This window comes from Vanellus vanellus (genome assembly GCF_965231255.1).
Source record: "Vanellus vanellus genome assembly, chromosome: 1".
In the NCBI taxonomy this organism is placed as follows: Eukaryota; Metazoa; Chordata; class Aves; order Charadriiformes; family Charadriidae; genus Vanellus; species Vanellus vanellus.
In genome coordinates this window covers 55,753,434-55,767,506 of record NC_138905.1, presented here as the reverse complement: position 1 = coordinate 55,767,506, position 14,073 = coordinate 55,753,434, and the positions used below count along the sequence as shown (strand labels likewise).

Below are 14,073 nucleotides of genomic sequence, written 5' to 3'. Positions count from 1 at the left end.
GCCAAGTTTAATACAAGCTGAAAACAAACACAAAGCACGCCAAAAAAAGTGAAACTTTACTGGAACTAGTACCTCTTCATAGTTAATTTTCAAAAAAACTAATACAGCTTAAAGTTAAAAAGCTAGTCTTTTGTACTACTTTCTTTAAAGTAATATACCACCAACTCAATAAGCTCTCATAGCATTTCCTGATGGAAGCCTTCTGCCAGAGTTTTTCTGAATCAGAGGCAGAAAACAGGTTGTATGAAATGGTCATATAAAAGTCAGGTATCTAAACAGGCACTTACCTTCGCTTTGGGTTTAGGGGCCAGAATCACCTTCTTCTTTGACCTAAAACAGAGGAAATAAATGCACATCAGAAGACAAAAGGCAGGTGAGTCATTTCAGTTTTAACTGTGTCCCAATAAACTACAAGGATGACTAGTAGAGTCCAGCTTTAATAATAAAACATCCTTAAAATAGAAAGTGGGTTAAAATATAGGGGAAAGAGCAAGAAACACTTTTAATCCTTTTTTTTCCTAATGTATCTCTAAATTAGAAGCAAAATTCACTGAATTGCTGATATAACCTGATGTATATCAGTAGAGCTATTTTTTAGTTTGCCAATTTACAGAAACTACAAAATATCAAGTCATTTTAGCCTCTTAAGAGTTTGTCTACTTAGCAAAGTTTTGTCTAAACTGAAGTCACATATTATATAGTTTTACTTTACAATGATGTTTTTGTCACTGAGGAGTATACTTCATGTTCTCATTTGTATTTCAAACCACATATAAAGCAGCTTCCTCCCCCCAAAAAAAGTGTTTTGTTGCTTATCAACTGTGAAAAAGTGGTATCTAACTTTTGTTTGTGGCAAGAAGCCATTTAACAGACTCTCAGGTTCTTTTACAGTGTAAGTGAACACCATGGCACCAAATGCAGTTATCTGAGCAAGGACAGCATCCCCTTCAACTTTGAAGTTAAGCATAGAATCATAGAATTGTCTAGGTTGGAAGAAACCCTTGGGATCATCGAGTCCAACCATCTACCCTACTCTACAAAGTTCTCCCCTACACCATATCCCCCAACACCACATCTAAACGTCTCTTAAACACATCCAGGGATGGTGACTCAACCACCTCCCTGGGCAGTCTATTCCAATGCCGAACCACCCTTTCTGTGAAAAATTCTTTCCTAATGTTCAGTCTAAATCTACCCTGTTGGAGCTTGAAGCCATTCCCTCTTGTTCTGTCATTAATTACCTGTGAGAAGAGACCAGCACCAACCTCTCTAGAGCGTCCTTTCAAATAGTTGTAGACAGTGATGAGGTCTCCCCTCAGCCTCCTCCTTCTCAAACTAAACAGTCCCAGCTCCTTCAACTGCTCTTCATACGATTTGTCTGCTAGGCCCTTCACCAGTTTCGTCGCCCTCCTTTGCACTTGCTCCAGCACCTCAATATCTCTCTTGTATTGAGATGCCCAAAACTGGACACAATACTTGAGGTGTGGCCTCACCAGTGCTGAGTACAGGGGCACAATCACCTCCCTACTTCTGCTGGCCATGCTATTTCTAATACAAGCCAGGATGCCATTGGCTTTCTTGGCCACCTGGGCACACTGCCGGCTCATATTCAGCCGTTTGTCAATTAGAACCCCCAGGTCTCTTTCTGCCAGGCAGCTTGCCAGCCACACCTCCCCAAGCCTGTAGCGCTGCATGGGGTTATTGTGGCCCAAGTGCAGGACCTGGCACTTGCCCTTGTTGAAACTCATACCACAGATTGGATCATTGGGCCAACATCAATCTAAGTCTCTCTGTAGAGCTTCCCTATCCTCCTGGGAATCAACACTCCTGCTTAACTTGGTGTCATCTGCAAACTTGCTGATGATACACCCTATGCCTTATCAAGATCATCAATAAAGACGTGGAACAGAAATGGTCCCAACACTGAGCCCTAAGGCACACCACTTGTGACCGGCCGCCAGCTGGATTTAAATCCATTGAGCACTACTTTTTGGGACCTTCCAGTTAGCCAGTGCTTGATCCAGTGGATTGTATGCTCATTCAGGCCGTGTGAAGCCAGTTTTTCCATGAGAATTGTATGGGGGGACAGTATTGAATGCTTTTTTGAAAGTCCAGGTATACGATATCAACAGCCTTTCCCTCATCCAATATTCTGGTAATCTTGTCATAGAAGGAGATCAGGTTCATCTGGCAGGACCTGCCTTCCATAAACCCATGCTGACTAGGCCTGATCCCCTGGTAGCCCATTATGTGGGTTTTGATGGCACTCAAGATGACCTGCTCCATGACCTTCCCTGGTATCGAGGTTAGACTGACAGGTCTATATAGTTACCTGGATCCTCCTTTTTGCCTTTCTTGTAGATGGTTGTTACATTTGCCACCCTCCAGTCCATTGGGACCTCCCCAGTTAGCCATGATTTCCTGTAAATGATGGAAAGCGGTTTGGCAAGCACGTCTGCCAACTCTTTCAGCACTCTTGGGTGTAGCCCATCCGGTCCCATAGACTTGTATGCATCCAAACAGCATAGCAAGTCACTGATCTCTTCCTCTTTAATCATGATGCTTTCATTCTGCTTCCCCTCCCTGTCTCCTAGCTCTTGAGGCTGGGTGTCCAGGGAACAGCTAGTTCCACTGTAAAGACTGATGCAAAGTAGGCATTGAGCACCTCAGCCTTTTCCTCATCCTTTGTAACTATGTTTCCCTCTGCATCCAATAAAGGAGGGAGATTTTCCCTAATCCTCTTTTTGTTATTAATGAATTTATAGAAACATTTTTTATTATCCTTAACAGCTGTAGCCAGGTTGAGCTCTAGCTCTCCTTATTTTCTCCCTGCATAGCTTCGCTACATCTTTATAGTCTTCATGAGAGACTTGCCCTCTCTTCCAAAGGTCGTAGACTCTCTTTTTTTTGAGATCCAGCAAGAGATCCCTATTTAGCCAGGCTGGCCTCCTTCCCCACCTACTTGTTTTTCGGCACATGGGAAAAGCCTGCTCCTGTGCCTTTAAGACTTCTTTCTTGAAGTATGTCTATCCTTCCTGGACTCCTGTATCCATCAGGGCATCCTCCCAAGGGATTCTGTCTAGCAGTCTTCTGAACAGATTAAAATTTGCCCTCAGGAAGTCTAAAGTGGCAGCTTTGGTAACCCTCCTCCTTGTTTCTCCAAGGATCGAGAACTCAATCATCTCATGATCACTGTGCCCTAGACGGCCTCCAACCTTTACTTCCCCCACAAGTTCTTCCCTGTTCACAAGGAGCAGGTCTAGGAGGGCACTTTCCCTGGTCGGCTCACTTATCAGCTGCATCAGGAAGTTATCCTCCACACATTCCAGGAACCTCCTGGATTGTTCCCCGTCTGCCATGTTGTATTCCCAGCAGATATCGGGGAGGTTAAAGTCCCCCACAAGTACAGTGGCAAACAACTGCAATATTTCTCCCAGTTGCTTATAGAAGGCTTCGTCCACCTCACTGCTTTGGTTGGGAGGTCTATAGCAGACTCCCACAGCAATGTCACCTTTATTTACCCTTATCCTAATCCAAACACTCTCGACCCTGTTATCACTATACTTAATTTCTGAGCTCTCATAGCATTCTCTGACATACGCAGCCACTCTACCACCTCTCCATTCCTGTCTATCTCTCCTGAAGAGTTTGTAGCCTTCAATTTTGGCACTCCAGTCTTGTGAGGCATCCCACCACATTTGTGTGATAGCCACTATGTCATAGTTTTCCTGGTGTATCATGGCTTCAAGCTCCCCCTGTTTATTGTTCATACCGCGTGCATTGGTATAGATGCACTTCAGATGAGCTAATGGTTTGAACATCTTTTTGTGAGTGTGGGCCCCATTTCCTACCAGGCCCCTCTCAGGTGTTTTTATAATTCCTAGCTGTCTATCGCTTCTCTGAAATGAATTGGTAGAGTAAGAGCCCAAAGCATTTCACACCTTTTTTCTCATTTCTATTTCTTCAATAGGATCAACAGATTAACATCTTACAGGTCATTTATTCTCCTTTCCTAAGAAACTGGGAATATGCCTGGTTAAACAAAGACCTTACTGTGGGTGGACCATGACTCAGTTTTGCTATTACATAGAAAAACATCTTATGTTAATCATATTTATCACAAAGGTTGCAATTTGGGTGTTATTCGAAGTCATAATTGTTTATTTGACTTCTGGCTGAATGTGGGCTGCTCCTGAGAGGGACATAGTGTCTGAGAAATCAAGAAGGTAAAATTCTGTTAAGATACATAGCCTTCTGTGGTTACAGAGATATTTATGAGGAAAAGAAAGAGCAGTAAGTACTGCAGTCTCCAAGTTCAATTTAGTATGCTGCACAGCAAAATTTAGGTAGTGAAACACTTTGAAACACTTCAAGTAAAAGGCATTAATCCAAGAATGAATATCCACTTGAGTTATCTAACCACGTCATAACTGAGTTAAAATAACACGCCACAAGAATGTTACAGTTATATGTCTAAATTAAAGCATTAAAAAAAAATAACATTCTAAGTCTCTTCAAACAAATCCCAAAATATCTGCCTTTCCTCCCCTCAGTCAAAGGAAAGGCAGAGTGAAGATGGGAAAAGATGCTACGAACAACTTAAAAAGATAATAGTAAGTTGTCAATATTATACTCACGGGGCAGAAGTGAGGTGATTGTGAACGCTTCGGCTTTCTTTAAAAAGCATCCTAAAAGAATGGTGAGGAAAGGAACATAAGATGATTCTACAGGAACAATCAGCATGACCACCAAATATGAAAGTATCCTTGAATTTTCAAAAGAACCCTTTGATTATCTGTCCCCAAAGCAGCTAGTACGTAGTTTGTCTATATTGCTATCACGATGTAGTTCCAGGCAGCCATAAGAACACCACTAAAAAAAGATTTCAAGTTTACATTCAAAATACCTCAGTAAATGGACAAGCAGAAGTCAACATAATAGAACATTAACTCCTTCAGGTAGACAGAAGAAATAGATTTTGAATTCTCTCCTCAAAGGAAATAATTCAAATCTCAAATGAATGATTACTGTAAACTCTTCACACTATGCACCCACACATTGACCATAGGTTTTTGTTTTGTGGTTAGTCTGGTTTTGCCTTTTTTTTTTTAAAGCACAGAGGAAAAAAAAGTCAGACTACAGTTACCAAGCTTGTTTTTAATTTTCTTCAGTATTTTGTATAGGTCATTGTGTACCATTTCAGTGACTTTATTACACTGGACTTACACATACATTTTATTACAGAGCCAACGAACAGCAAGACTTGGTATGACAAATCTCAACAATTCATATGCTTTTATTTCCATGTTATCAATTCCTGAGCTGACAAGTGGGAGGTAAAAACGAATCCTAACCTGTACCTATTCTGCAGCTTGCTGCCCAAATGCAGCTATAAATGGACAATTAAGGAAAACTTGGTCCCCTTCCCTGTTTCCAGGTAGGCAAACTAGAACAGCCAAAACTTTCCTGCACCACTGCCATCATACTAACACTGACCACATCATGAACAGCTGTCTAAACAAGAGCTTTTCACCACTGATACATCCTGTAGAGCTGCAATAGTTATGAAAAATCCAAGTATCCACAAGTTTTGTGTAATCTGGTAGGAAGACATTTGCATCCTCTCACTACAGTTCCAATGCCTTAATTCTCAGGTTCCACTTTCACATTTTCTTCACCATACTAACCTCCAAATCTGTATTACATTGCTCCCCATCAGAGACTACTGAATGGAAAAGGAACATTCCTCATAAGTTCAATGTGCCACTTTCTGATCTACCCAGCTTCCCCAGGTGGTTGATCTATTCCTTAATCTTTTTCATTTTGAAATGAAAATCCAAAATGAATCCCAGGCCCCAGTAATTTCTAGTATCATCTTTAAAGGTTCAAGACAAAAGCATAACTACTACAGGAACAGAAGTCAAAGATATGGTACAAAAAAAGGACAGTGCAGTATATGTTCCAAAGCAATAACACACATGAAAAATAATCCCTCCATTGCATACATATATTTAGATGTAAAAATTGATGATAGAGATCAATATGAGATTGTTTCTCCCTGATCACAATTTCAAGTCAACCGTGCTGTTTGACCTGTGCAAAATAAATGTGCTGCAAGCTTACTTACATGACCACCTCCAGAGATGATAAAACTCTCAGAAGTAAAGGAAACGGACTTCCCATTCCCTACACTTTTTTTGAACATACACATATTAAGGTTGCAGGCTTTTTTCAGACACACATGGAATTAATATGCAACCCAGTTACAAAAAAGTGGGTTACACTATTTGAAAAGGCTTTGGGATCCTTTAAGACTAAATGTATTTCTTTAAATCTACGAATATTAATAAAACAATCTCCTGGGGCAGAGAAGTTGCACGCAGAAAATTCACGTGACAAGGTAGTTGTGATACTCACAGACAAATGAACAAGGTGCAGTTGAAAGTTATGATTGACATCTTACCTCATGCTTCTATACTAAGCTACGAGGAACATTAAGTACAGTTAACTTTGAAAGAGCAAGAAATTTTTCCTCTGGGCTGAACCCACAAAGTTCTGGTACCGTAGACATACTCTGATTAGTAAGAATTCCTTATGAAATACATAGTCAGTAGGCCATTTTTAACACAAACTGGAAAAAAAAATAATCAGGCATTTAATGTAGCTCCTTCTCACTTGAGGCCTCATATAAAGGTAAAACACTATATGCCTTAAGCATGATAATCCGTACCCTAACACCCCAACAAGATGAGCATCCGGCATATAAATAACGTGCTGTATTAGGAGTTACCACTGTCAGACTCCAGGAAATATTTTTTCCTCTTTCCATGTATAACTGTTTGTCTATAAATTACAATACATCCCTGCTTTCTGTTTAGGAAGTAAAGCACCTCCCTGTAAATACAGGACCACTTGTAACTCATTACAGTAGCAAAACTGCCCAGCTGGTAAAAGAAGTCTTGCTGGTCAGCAGAAGTTATGATCAAGCAGCTCTTGGGGTTTGTTTGGTTTGTGGGTGGTTTTTGTTTGTTTGGTTTTTTTTTTTTTTTTTTTGGCAGGGGGGAAGGGTATTTTTTGGAGTTTGGGTTATTTTTGCTTGGGTTTTTTTTGTCTTTTTTTATGAAACCACTTCTACAGATGGTTTAAAAGAACACTTCTTGTATGAAAAGGAGAGAACCATATACATTAGATGGTTTTCAAATACAGAGTGTCAACATGCTTCACTTCTACGTGTTCTTAAATGACACAATCACTTGATCATTTCTCCACTGTCAGTGATCTCTGTATCTGTTTTGAAACTGGGATTCCTTTTCTCGTCTACTTTAATAAAATCTTCATAAGTGATGTCTCACTCATCAGGGTACTTACTATACAAAATTAGATCCTTGAACAGAAATAAGTCAACCATAAGCCATGAAGTGTAAAACTTCATTTGTTCCTTTCATTACTATTTCACAAGCAGCTTATTACACCCTTATTTTCTACACTGGCTATTCTAGGAAATATCTCAGTACAGTTATTTTTATAGCTTGATACAGATTTGACTAATCTACAATCAAGGTATTCTTGAGCAAACTGATTAATATTGTTGTATCATTTAGCTTTTACAGTTAGGTCAAGATTTGATGCGAAATTGTCTTTTGCAGTGGTTACTACAGAAGGAAAAACACACCATCTATATTTGATTTTCTTCTTCCACTTTCAAGTGTTTGAAGACTTTGTCAAATTTGTATTTCACAATTATTACTATTGCTCTCGTTTGTTTTTTTTTCCCTTTTGTGTAAGTTTAGTATGTTGTGTTTTGTATGTTAAGTCAGTAGGAAGTAAGCGCAAGTCTTCTTTAAGAAACTGGTGTATCTTTAACTGCAGCATCACAGAGCATCCCCATTGCATACAGGAAATAAAGAGCACAAACCTTAGTGTTTTCTGAACTCTGGTGTTGAAATTCCAGCTCATAATTTTAAAGTCTATGTCACACTGCATTATTAGACCACTTACAACATAAACAAAACTGCTTTCTAGATCACTGCCTGTATCAGAGAAAGTACTTCCCATGCAGCTACACCCTGCCTCATACTTCCCCCTCAAATGAAGTATCACACACTGTGTTATGAACTTTAGTAAGTTCGGTCTCCAGCAGATGACAAAAGCAAGCAGTTCTCCAAGGAGAACAGTGGATTTTTTAGTTCTCAGGCTTGCAAACAAGATAGAAAATTAACTTCTGAAAAACATTAATTCTTTTAAAATATTCCAGTTCCACTGATATTTTGAAGTTATAACCAATATTAATAGTACATGGTTGAGTCAAATATATGACAATAAGTAAGATCCAAGAAATAGTTAACACCAAAATAAATAGATATATAAAGCAAGCATCTCACCTTGCCTGCATCCAGCCTTTAGGCCAAAGTGGTTTCACTTCTGTTTCCATAAAGGTTTTGAGGTAATCTTCAGCAGACTGACTTCTATTTGGCTCTAGCTCATAGCATCCCAGCTTGATCTTCACAAGATTACACAACAGAGACCTGCAGAAAGAAACACAATAAATATATTCCAGGCTGGATGGGACTTTTACCAACCTGGTCTAATGGAAGGTGTCCCTGTCCGTGGCAGGGGGGTTGGAACTAGATGATCTTTAAGGTCCCTTCCAACCTAAACCATTCTATGATACTATGATGATATTGAAAGAAAAAATCCTTCCAAAAGGTCAGCAGAAGAAGGCTGAGAAATGGAAGCACTGATGCTATACAGCTGCTACCCATTGCCAATTGTAGGAAGAGCTCACTTTCAATCACTTTTCTGGAAGTTTGTCACTGAACGAGCTTGCCGCTACAACTGGTATGATCTGCTACTGTCACTTCTCCATTTCCAGCTGACCATAGGGCTCTTACGTCCTTACTGTCATTTTATAATTGGTTTTACATTTCCTTTGTGGTTTCCTCATAGCTGAAACACCTCCACTCACTTTGCTTACTGACCTCTATCTCATTTAAGATGGAGAATGTCTGAAAGCAAGTGAAATCCATTCTACACTGAATATTTCAACAAAAGATCCTTTCTGCTAGGGATGCTGTCTTTTACTCTCCTTAAAAATACAAAAGTGCACACAATTAAGTAACACTGGCCTTTCAGAGACTCCTGAATCAAAAAACAGATTTAAATATCTCTTCTTGAAGTATGGCTTCTTCTAGGTCAGTCCAAGCTATACTGGTTGTATATATTCCACGAAGCTTGCTTCCCTGTTGTCTTAGCATAGTAAAAAGATTCATCAATCCACTAGTCCCTTTTAATAATATGTATACTTGTACTAAAATTAGCTTAGACCTTGCATGGGAAAATTACTAATTTAGAAGTCTCTACTTGCTTAAAAGCCCATCTAGGTTAATTTAATTCAGTTTTCAGTAAAATCTATCCTAGGAAACAAAACAATGAGAATTCATTTCAGACAATCTGTGTCGCTCTTGAGAGATAACATAGAATTTGTGTTCAGAGGGGACAGGAAGGGTTAAGATTCATGCATTCTGGATGCTGGCTTGTCAAACCAGCACCAATAATTTTGGTGGTCTGCCCTATTCTAGCCCTATTCTAGTTTTTACTGATCATTGGGTGACAGTGTTTTGTGACCTATTCCTACAACGGTGAGAAGCAGGTATAACGGCTTACACCTCTGTTCTTTGCTTAAAGAAGCTCAGAGTCCTAGGACCAGGAAAACTCATGTATTTGGAGAAAGCAGAAAAACAAGCAGTGAAAAAAGGGTTGGACACAGGATGATCTTGCCTTTCAAATTAATTAAAATGGTGGTTTACCACTGTAGCATATTTATCCCCAACACTCCAAAACTTCTGAGAATGATTATTTAAACAGTATCATGTAATATCCCCTTGGAGAGCCCTTTATGAAGTCAGTGAAAATTCTTAGTGGACAAGGCAGTTTTGTCTCACCTCACTGTGTCATCCCAATGAAACTTCTTTCTGGGTCCCACAACCCTCTTTCCAGGTTTTTCATCATCATCTTCCTCTGATCCATTTTTCTCTCGTTCATCTTCCGCTTGCAATCTATGGTTAGAACAATTGGTTTTTTATAGGTATACAACACAGACAAAATGTTTGAGAACGGAGTGTTGCTTTAGGTGTTAAAAAAAGGACCCGTCATCAGATTCTCATTATACCATTCCTGAAAGGGCAAACAGTTCATCTTCCTCCCCCCACTGCTTCATGGTCCTCAAAGGCAAGTGAGAAGGACACATTGTATAGATGCTATCAAGGATGCTGGCAATAAGCTTCATGTAGTACCTCTACTGGGACATGGCAGGATGCTTATCAGTCTACTAATGCTTCTCCAAGTCTAAAATTAGATAACTGAGGCAAACAATTACAATGAACAAGGACAAAATACATCAAGAACCTGAACGCACCATACTCCTCCATTAATCTAGCATTTTGAGAATCTCCAGTATCCTCCTCACAGTTTATGTCTTCCTCTCAAGACCTATTTCGTTCAGTTAATGGAATTTCTTTCCAGAGTCAGGTGACAACACTCACAAAACTAAATACTTTATACAATTCAAAAAACTTACAGACACCTGTAAGACAGACAGACTTCCAGCAGGACTCTAGAATGGGCGCGCACAGACTCCAGAAATACCTACTTGGCATTCTTGGCTTGATTGCGGGCCTGACAGTCCTCTTGATACTTGCATAACTGTTCAGGCATGACGTTACTGACAGCCAGTTTCAGCTTTTGCAGTGGTTCTCTCAAGCGGTCATCCTGTGAAAAGAGAAACACCAAAGCAGTGCTAGTAGATGCGATGTAAAGAGTGTTTCGGACAGTTTCACAAAACAATATTTCCTATTCACTCCTGACACAATATTCCTAGTACTATCTATTGACTGCAACAATCATTTCCTCCATGGCACTGTTAGGTGCAACAGCATTATAGAACTGCACAGACTTGGAACTTCTCATACAACACTTACAAATCTTGAGACCAGAAACAATGAAAGATAGTCACAAGGAAACATATCATGAATATCCCAAAACATTACGGCATGATCTCATTAAATATTGCTTTTTAATCAAAATAGTGAAGGGAATCAAACCTGAGGGGAATAAGCAAAATGACTTGACCAATGAGTATCTCAGGACTTGCAAACAAGTATTCAATTAACCAAGTCTCCAAGAACTGTGGTATAAAAGCATCCTAGCTGCTGAACAAAATATATGTATTAGATTATCTGAGTATTAGATTATTTTATGTAATTTGTGTACCTCAGGTAAGCACTATGTATTCAGAATTGTCTCCAAATATTAAGAACTTCAAACATTAAAGTAATATACTATATGCTTCCCTACATGTTTTTAAATTCTCTTCCTACATCTTTTAACTTTACATTCTTAATTATAACTGCTTATTGAGAAGAACTAGAATACTATGTGCTATTACATCTTACTGCTGAGAAATAGCATATGAATGTTTGTCGCCTTAGCAAGTTCTGAGATCTCTGCATTCATGATCCTCAGATCCTCTGCAAGATTTAGTCCTGGATTTCATCTAAAGAATTGGATCAGGATACTTTAGATCACAGAGAACTTTTTTATTCAATAGGAAAGCATATTCTTTAAGAGAAAAGCAACTGCAAATTACAAAGTATTTGTAAGACCTAGCCACAACACAAAATTTGCACAGACAGTACAGGCTGGCTCATCTATTATCCCTCTAGCTTTTCTTTTCTCTTGACACAAAAGCAAATGCAATAGTAATTATTTTTTAGCCTGTCATAACCATGGTTACTGGGGCTTTCTAGTTCTGCTACTTTGATACATATCCTGTACCCAGCTTTCAAGGTGAAAGCACTTCATACTCAAATAAAGCGTGTGAAACACTTAATATTTGTTCCTAAAGTAGCGACAATAGCAGGTACACAGAAGAAAGCTTTTAAGTTGATCTAGCAACTGATCCAAAAATTTTTTGCTTTACTGGAGACTGTGTGGCTGTTGCTCTACTCTCCTGCATTCTGTCCTCATCACTATCATATAATTGACTCATGCTGGAGCTAATCTCCCCATCATTACCTGGACATTGAGGTGTAATTTCTTCAGACGCTTTATCAGTGTGTCCTTATTGCATGGCACAAAAGCCTCAAGGTGAGAGTACACTCCATTGCGGATGGCAGGATTTATCTCCTGTAACTGTAGTTCAATACTGACAAACAAACAAGAGACAGTCAGCCAGCGAGGCACTCCAAGATGAAGATGACAACTGAACAAAAACCTAAGGAAGCTTTGCATGTGTAACGTTCTAGCTATGCATACTAAAAACAGCAGCTTGGGATATTTTCAGAGAACCTTTTTTACAAAAGGAGGAAGTCTTTATCAATGGCAAGAAACCACTCATATACATAGTTCTCCAGCAATGCTGAAATTTGAATGATGGTGTTCATTTACTCCCACCATTGCACATGAATCTTGACACAATTTTGACTGCTACAGTCTTCTACAGATTACTTTGTTTCTTAGAATATGAACATAGAACCTGCTATATTGCAACACTTTGCTTAAGGATTATAGAGTGAAAAGAGCTGACATTTTCCTTCATGAAAGCTGAAGGTGTTTTTAGTTATGAAAGTGGGGGACAGGAAGAAATAATGGCAGATTTGTTGAATTTTACACATGAAATCAAGGACACAGGGCACTACAAAACACTTTACACCGGATAAAGACAGACAGATAGTCATGACAGGAATTGTATTCATATATAAATCTCTTTAGCCAATAACTAGCTTAGACTGATCTACCTTCATTGACTTTTAAGGGCTTTGTTGGAACAACCTCAATAATATTTCCTCTTCTGTACTTTTCCTTTCAACCCCTTTCCAAAAAGGGAAGGTTGTACAGATAAGCACTTACTCCAGCAGAATATTATTCATGTCTTGCGTGAAAAACTTCTTCCTGCCTTCTTCATCAAACATCTTGGCGGCCTGAAAATACAGCAATAAAGGGTATCCAAAAGTTCATAGAGCATTTTATCCCAACAACCTTTGCATCTTTACTTTTACAGCTGTATCACATTCTTATTTTCCAGAGAACAGCATTACTTGGAAAAAATATATACAAACCCAAACTATACTCAGCTGTTTAGAAAAAAAGGTGAGGACTGTTATCATACTCAAATAAAAACACCTTGCTCTAGGACAAACAATCATTCTATTTAGAATCTGGCTGGATCACTGATGTTAGTTAACACATTCATCTTTTCAATAACCACAAAGAAAAAAAATAGAGATATTTTATTATCTCACCAGCAGCAACATTCCACCACCACCTGCTTTAAAAAGAGGGGCATTGCTTTACTTTACAGGCAAGTGCATCAACGCATTTCTACCCTCAATCTACGAAAGACTCCTTTTTTACCTCTGTCATGTGCCTCACCCAGTTACAACTCCCCAGCCACCTTAGATCCATCTCAGTCTCCTTCACTGCAATTTCTACAAAGGGATTATGCATGCCTGAGGAATACCCCATCCCTCTTTTCTGGTGCCATCCAGCATTCTCACCATCTTTAGGCTCTCTCTAATATTTTTGTCTGGTCTCTTCCTGGGTCTGTTTGGAGGCAGGGGTGGGGTGGAGTGGAGTATGTATTCCTATAAATACTTCCCTTTATCAGAAGCTTTTACTGATCTCACAGGAATTCCCATGCAAAATCCCTTGATCTGTGTTCTTATCAACTAGATTCTTATTTCTGCAATGACAGCTTGTAGGAGAAAGCCAAATCCCTGCATCATTCTACAAAAATCAGTGAGATCTCTCTAGTGTTCATCCACTCTGCAGACTTACAGAAGTCAAGAGAAAAAAAAAACACCATGTTTAGGGGCTTATTGTCATCTTATATTCTGGCACTGGGACCAAACAGCAAATATCTAAAGGAGCTGGAAAAGGATACACATGCAAAAAAGGCAAGTGTGGTATGATTATAGTGACTGCCAAACATTAGAGGCAGCCAACATGCTAAAAGGCTGAATATTCAAATAAATAAAAAAACCTAATTCTGCCTTTAAAAAAAAAAATAGTGAGTTG

At 39.1% G+C, this 14,073-nt stretch overlaps 1 protein-coding gene across 2 annotated transcripts in view; it reads right to left on the bottom strand.

The window, feature by feature from the left end:
- Positions 1–14,073, bottom strand: part of UBN2 (ubinuclein 2) — a gene marked incomplete at its 5' end in the record, with an annotated part of 53,453 nt that overhangs the window by 9,252 nt on the left and 30,128 nt on the right. For both annotated transcript variants that reach the window (XM_082490070.1, XM_082490071.1), the window contains 7 exons: positions 288–330; positions 4,638–4,688; positions 8,382–8,525; positions 9,942–10,055; positions 10,649–10,767; positions 12,073–12,202; positions 12,907–12,977. In XM_082490070.1, the coding sequence (XP_082346196.1) occupies positions 288–330; positions 4,638–4,688; positions 8,382–8,525; positions 9,942–10,055; positions 10,649–10,767; positions 12,073–12,202; positions 12,907–12,977 (672 nt within the window). The remainder of the gene's footprint in view (positions 1–287; positions 331–4,637; positions 4,689–8,381; positions 8,526–9,941; positions 10,056–10,648; positions 10,768–12,072; positions 12,203–12,906; positions 12,978–14,073) is intronic.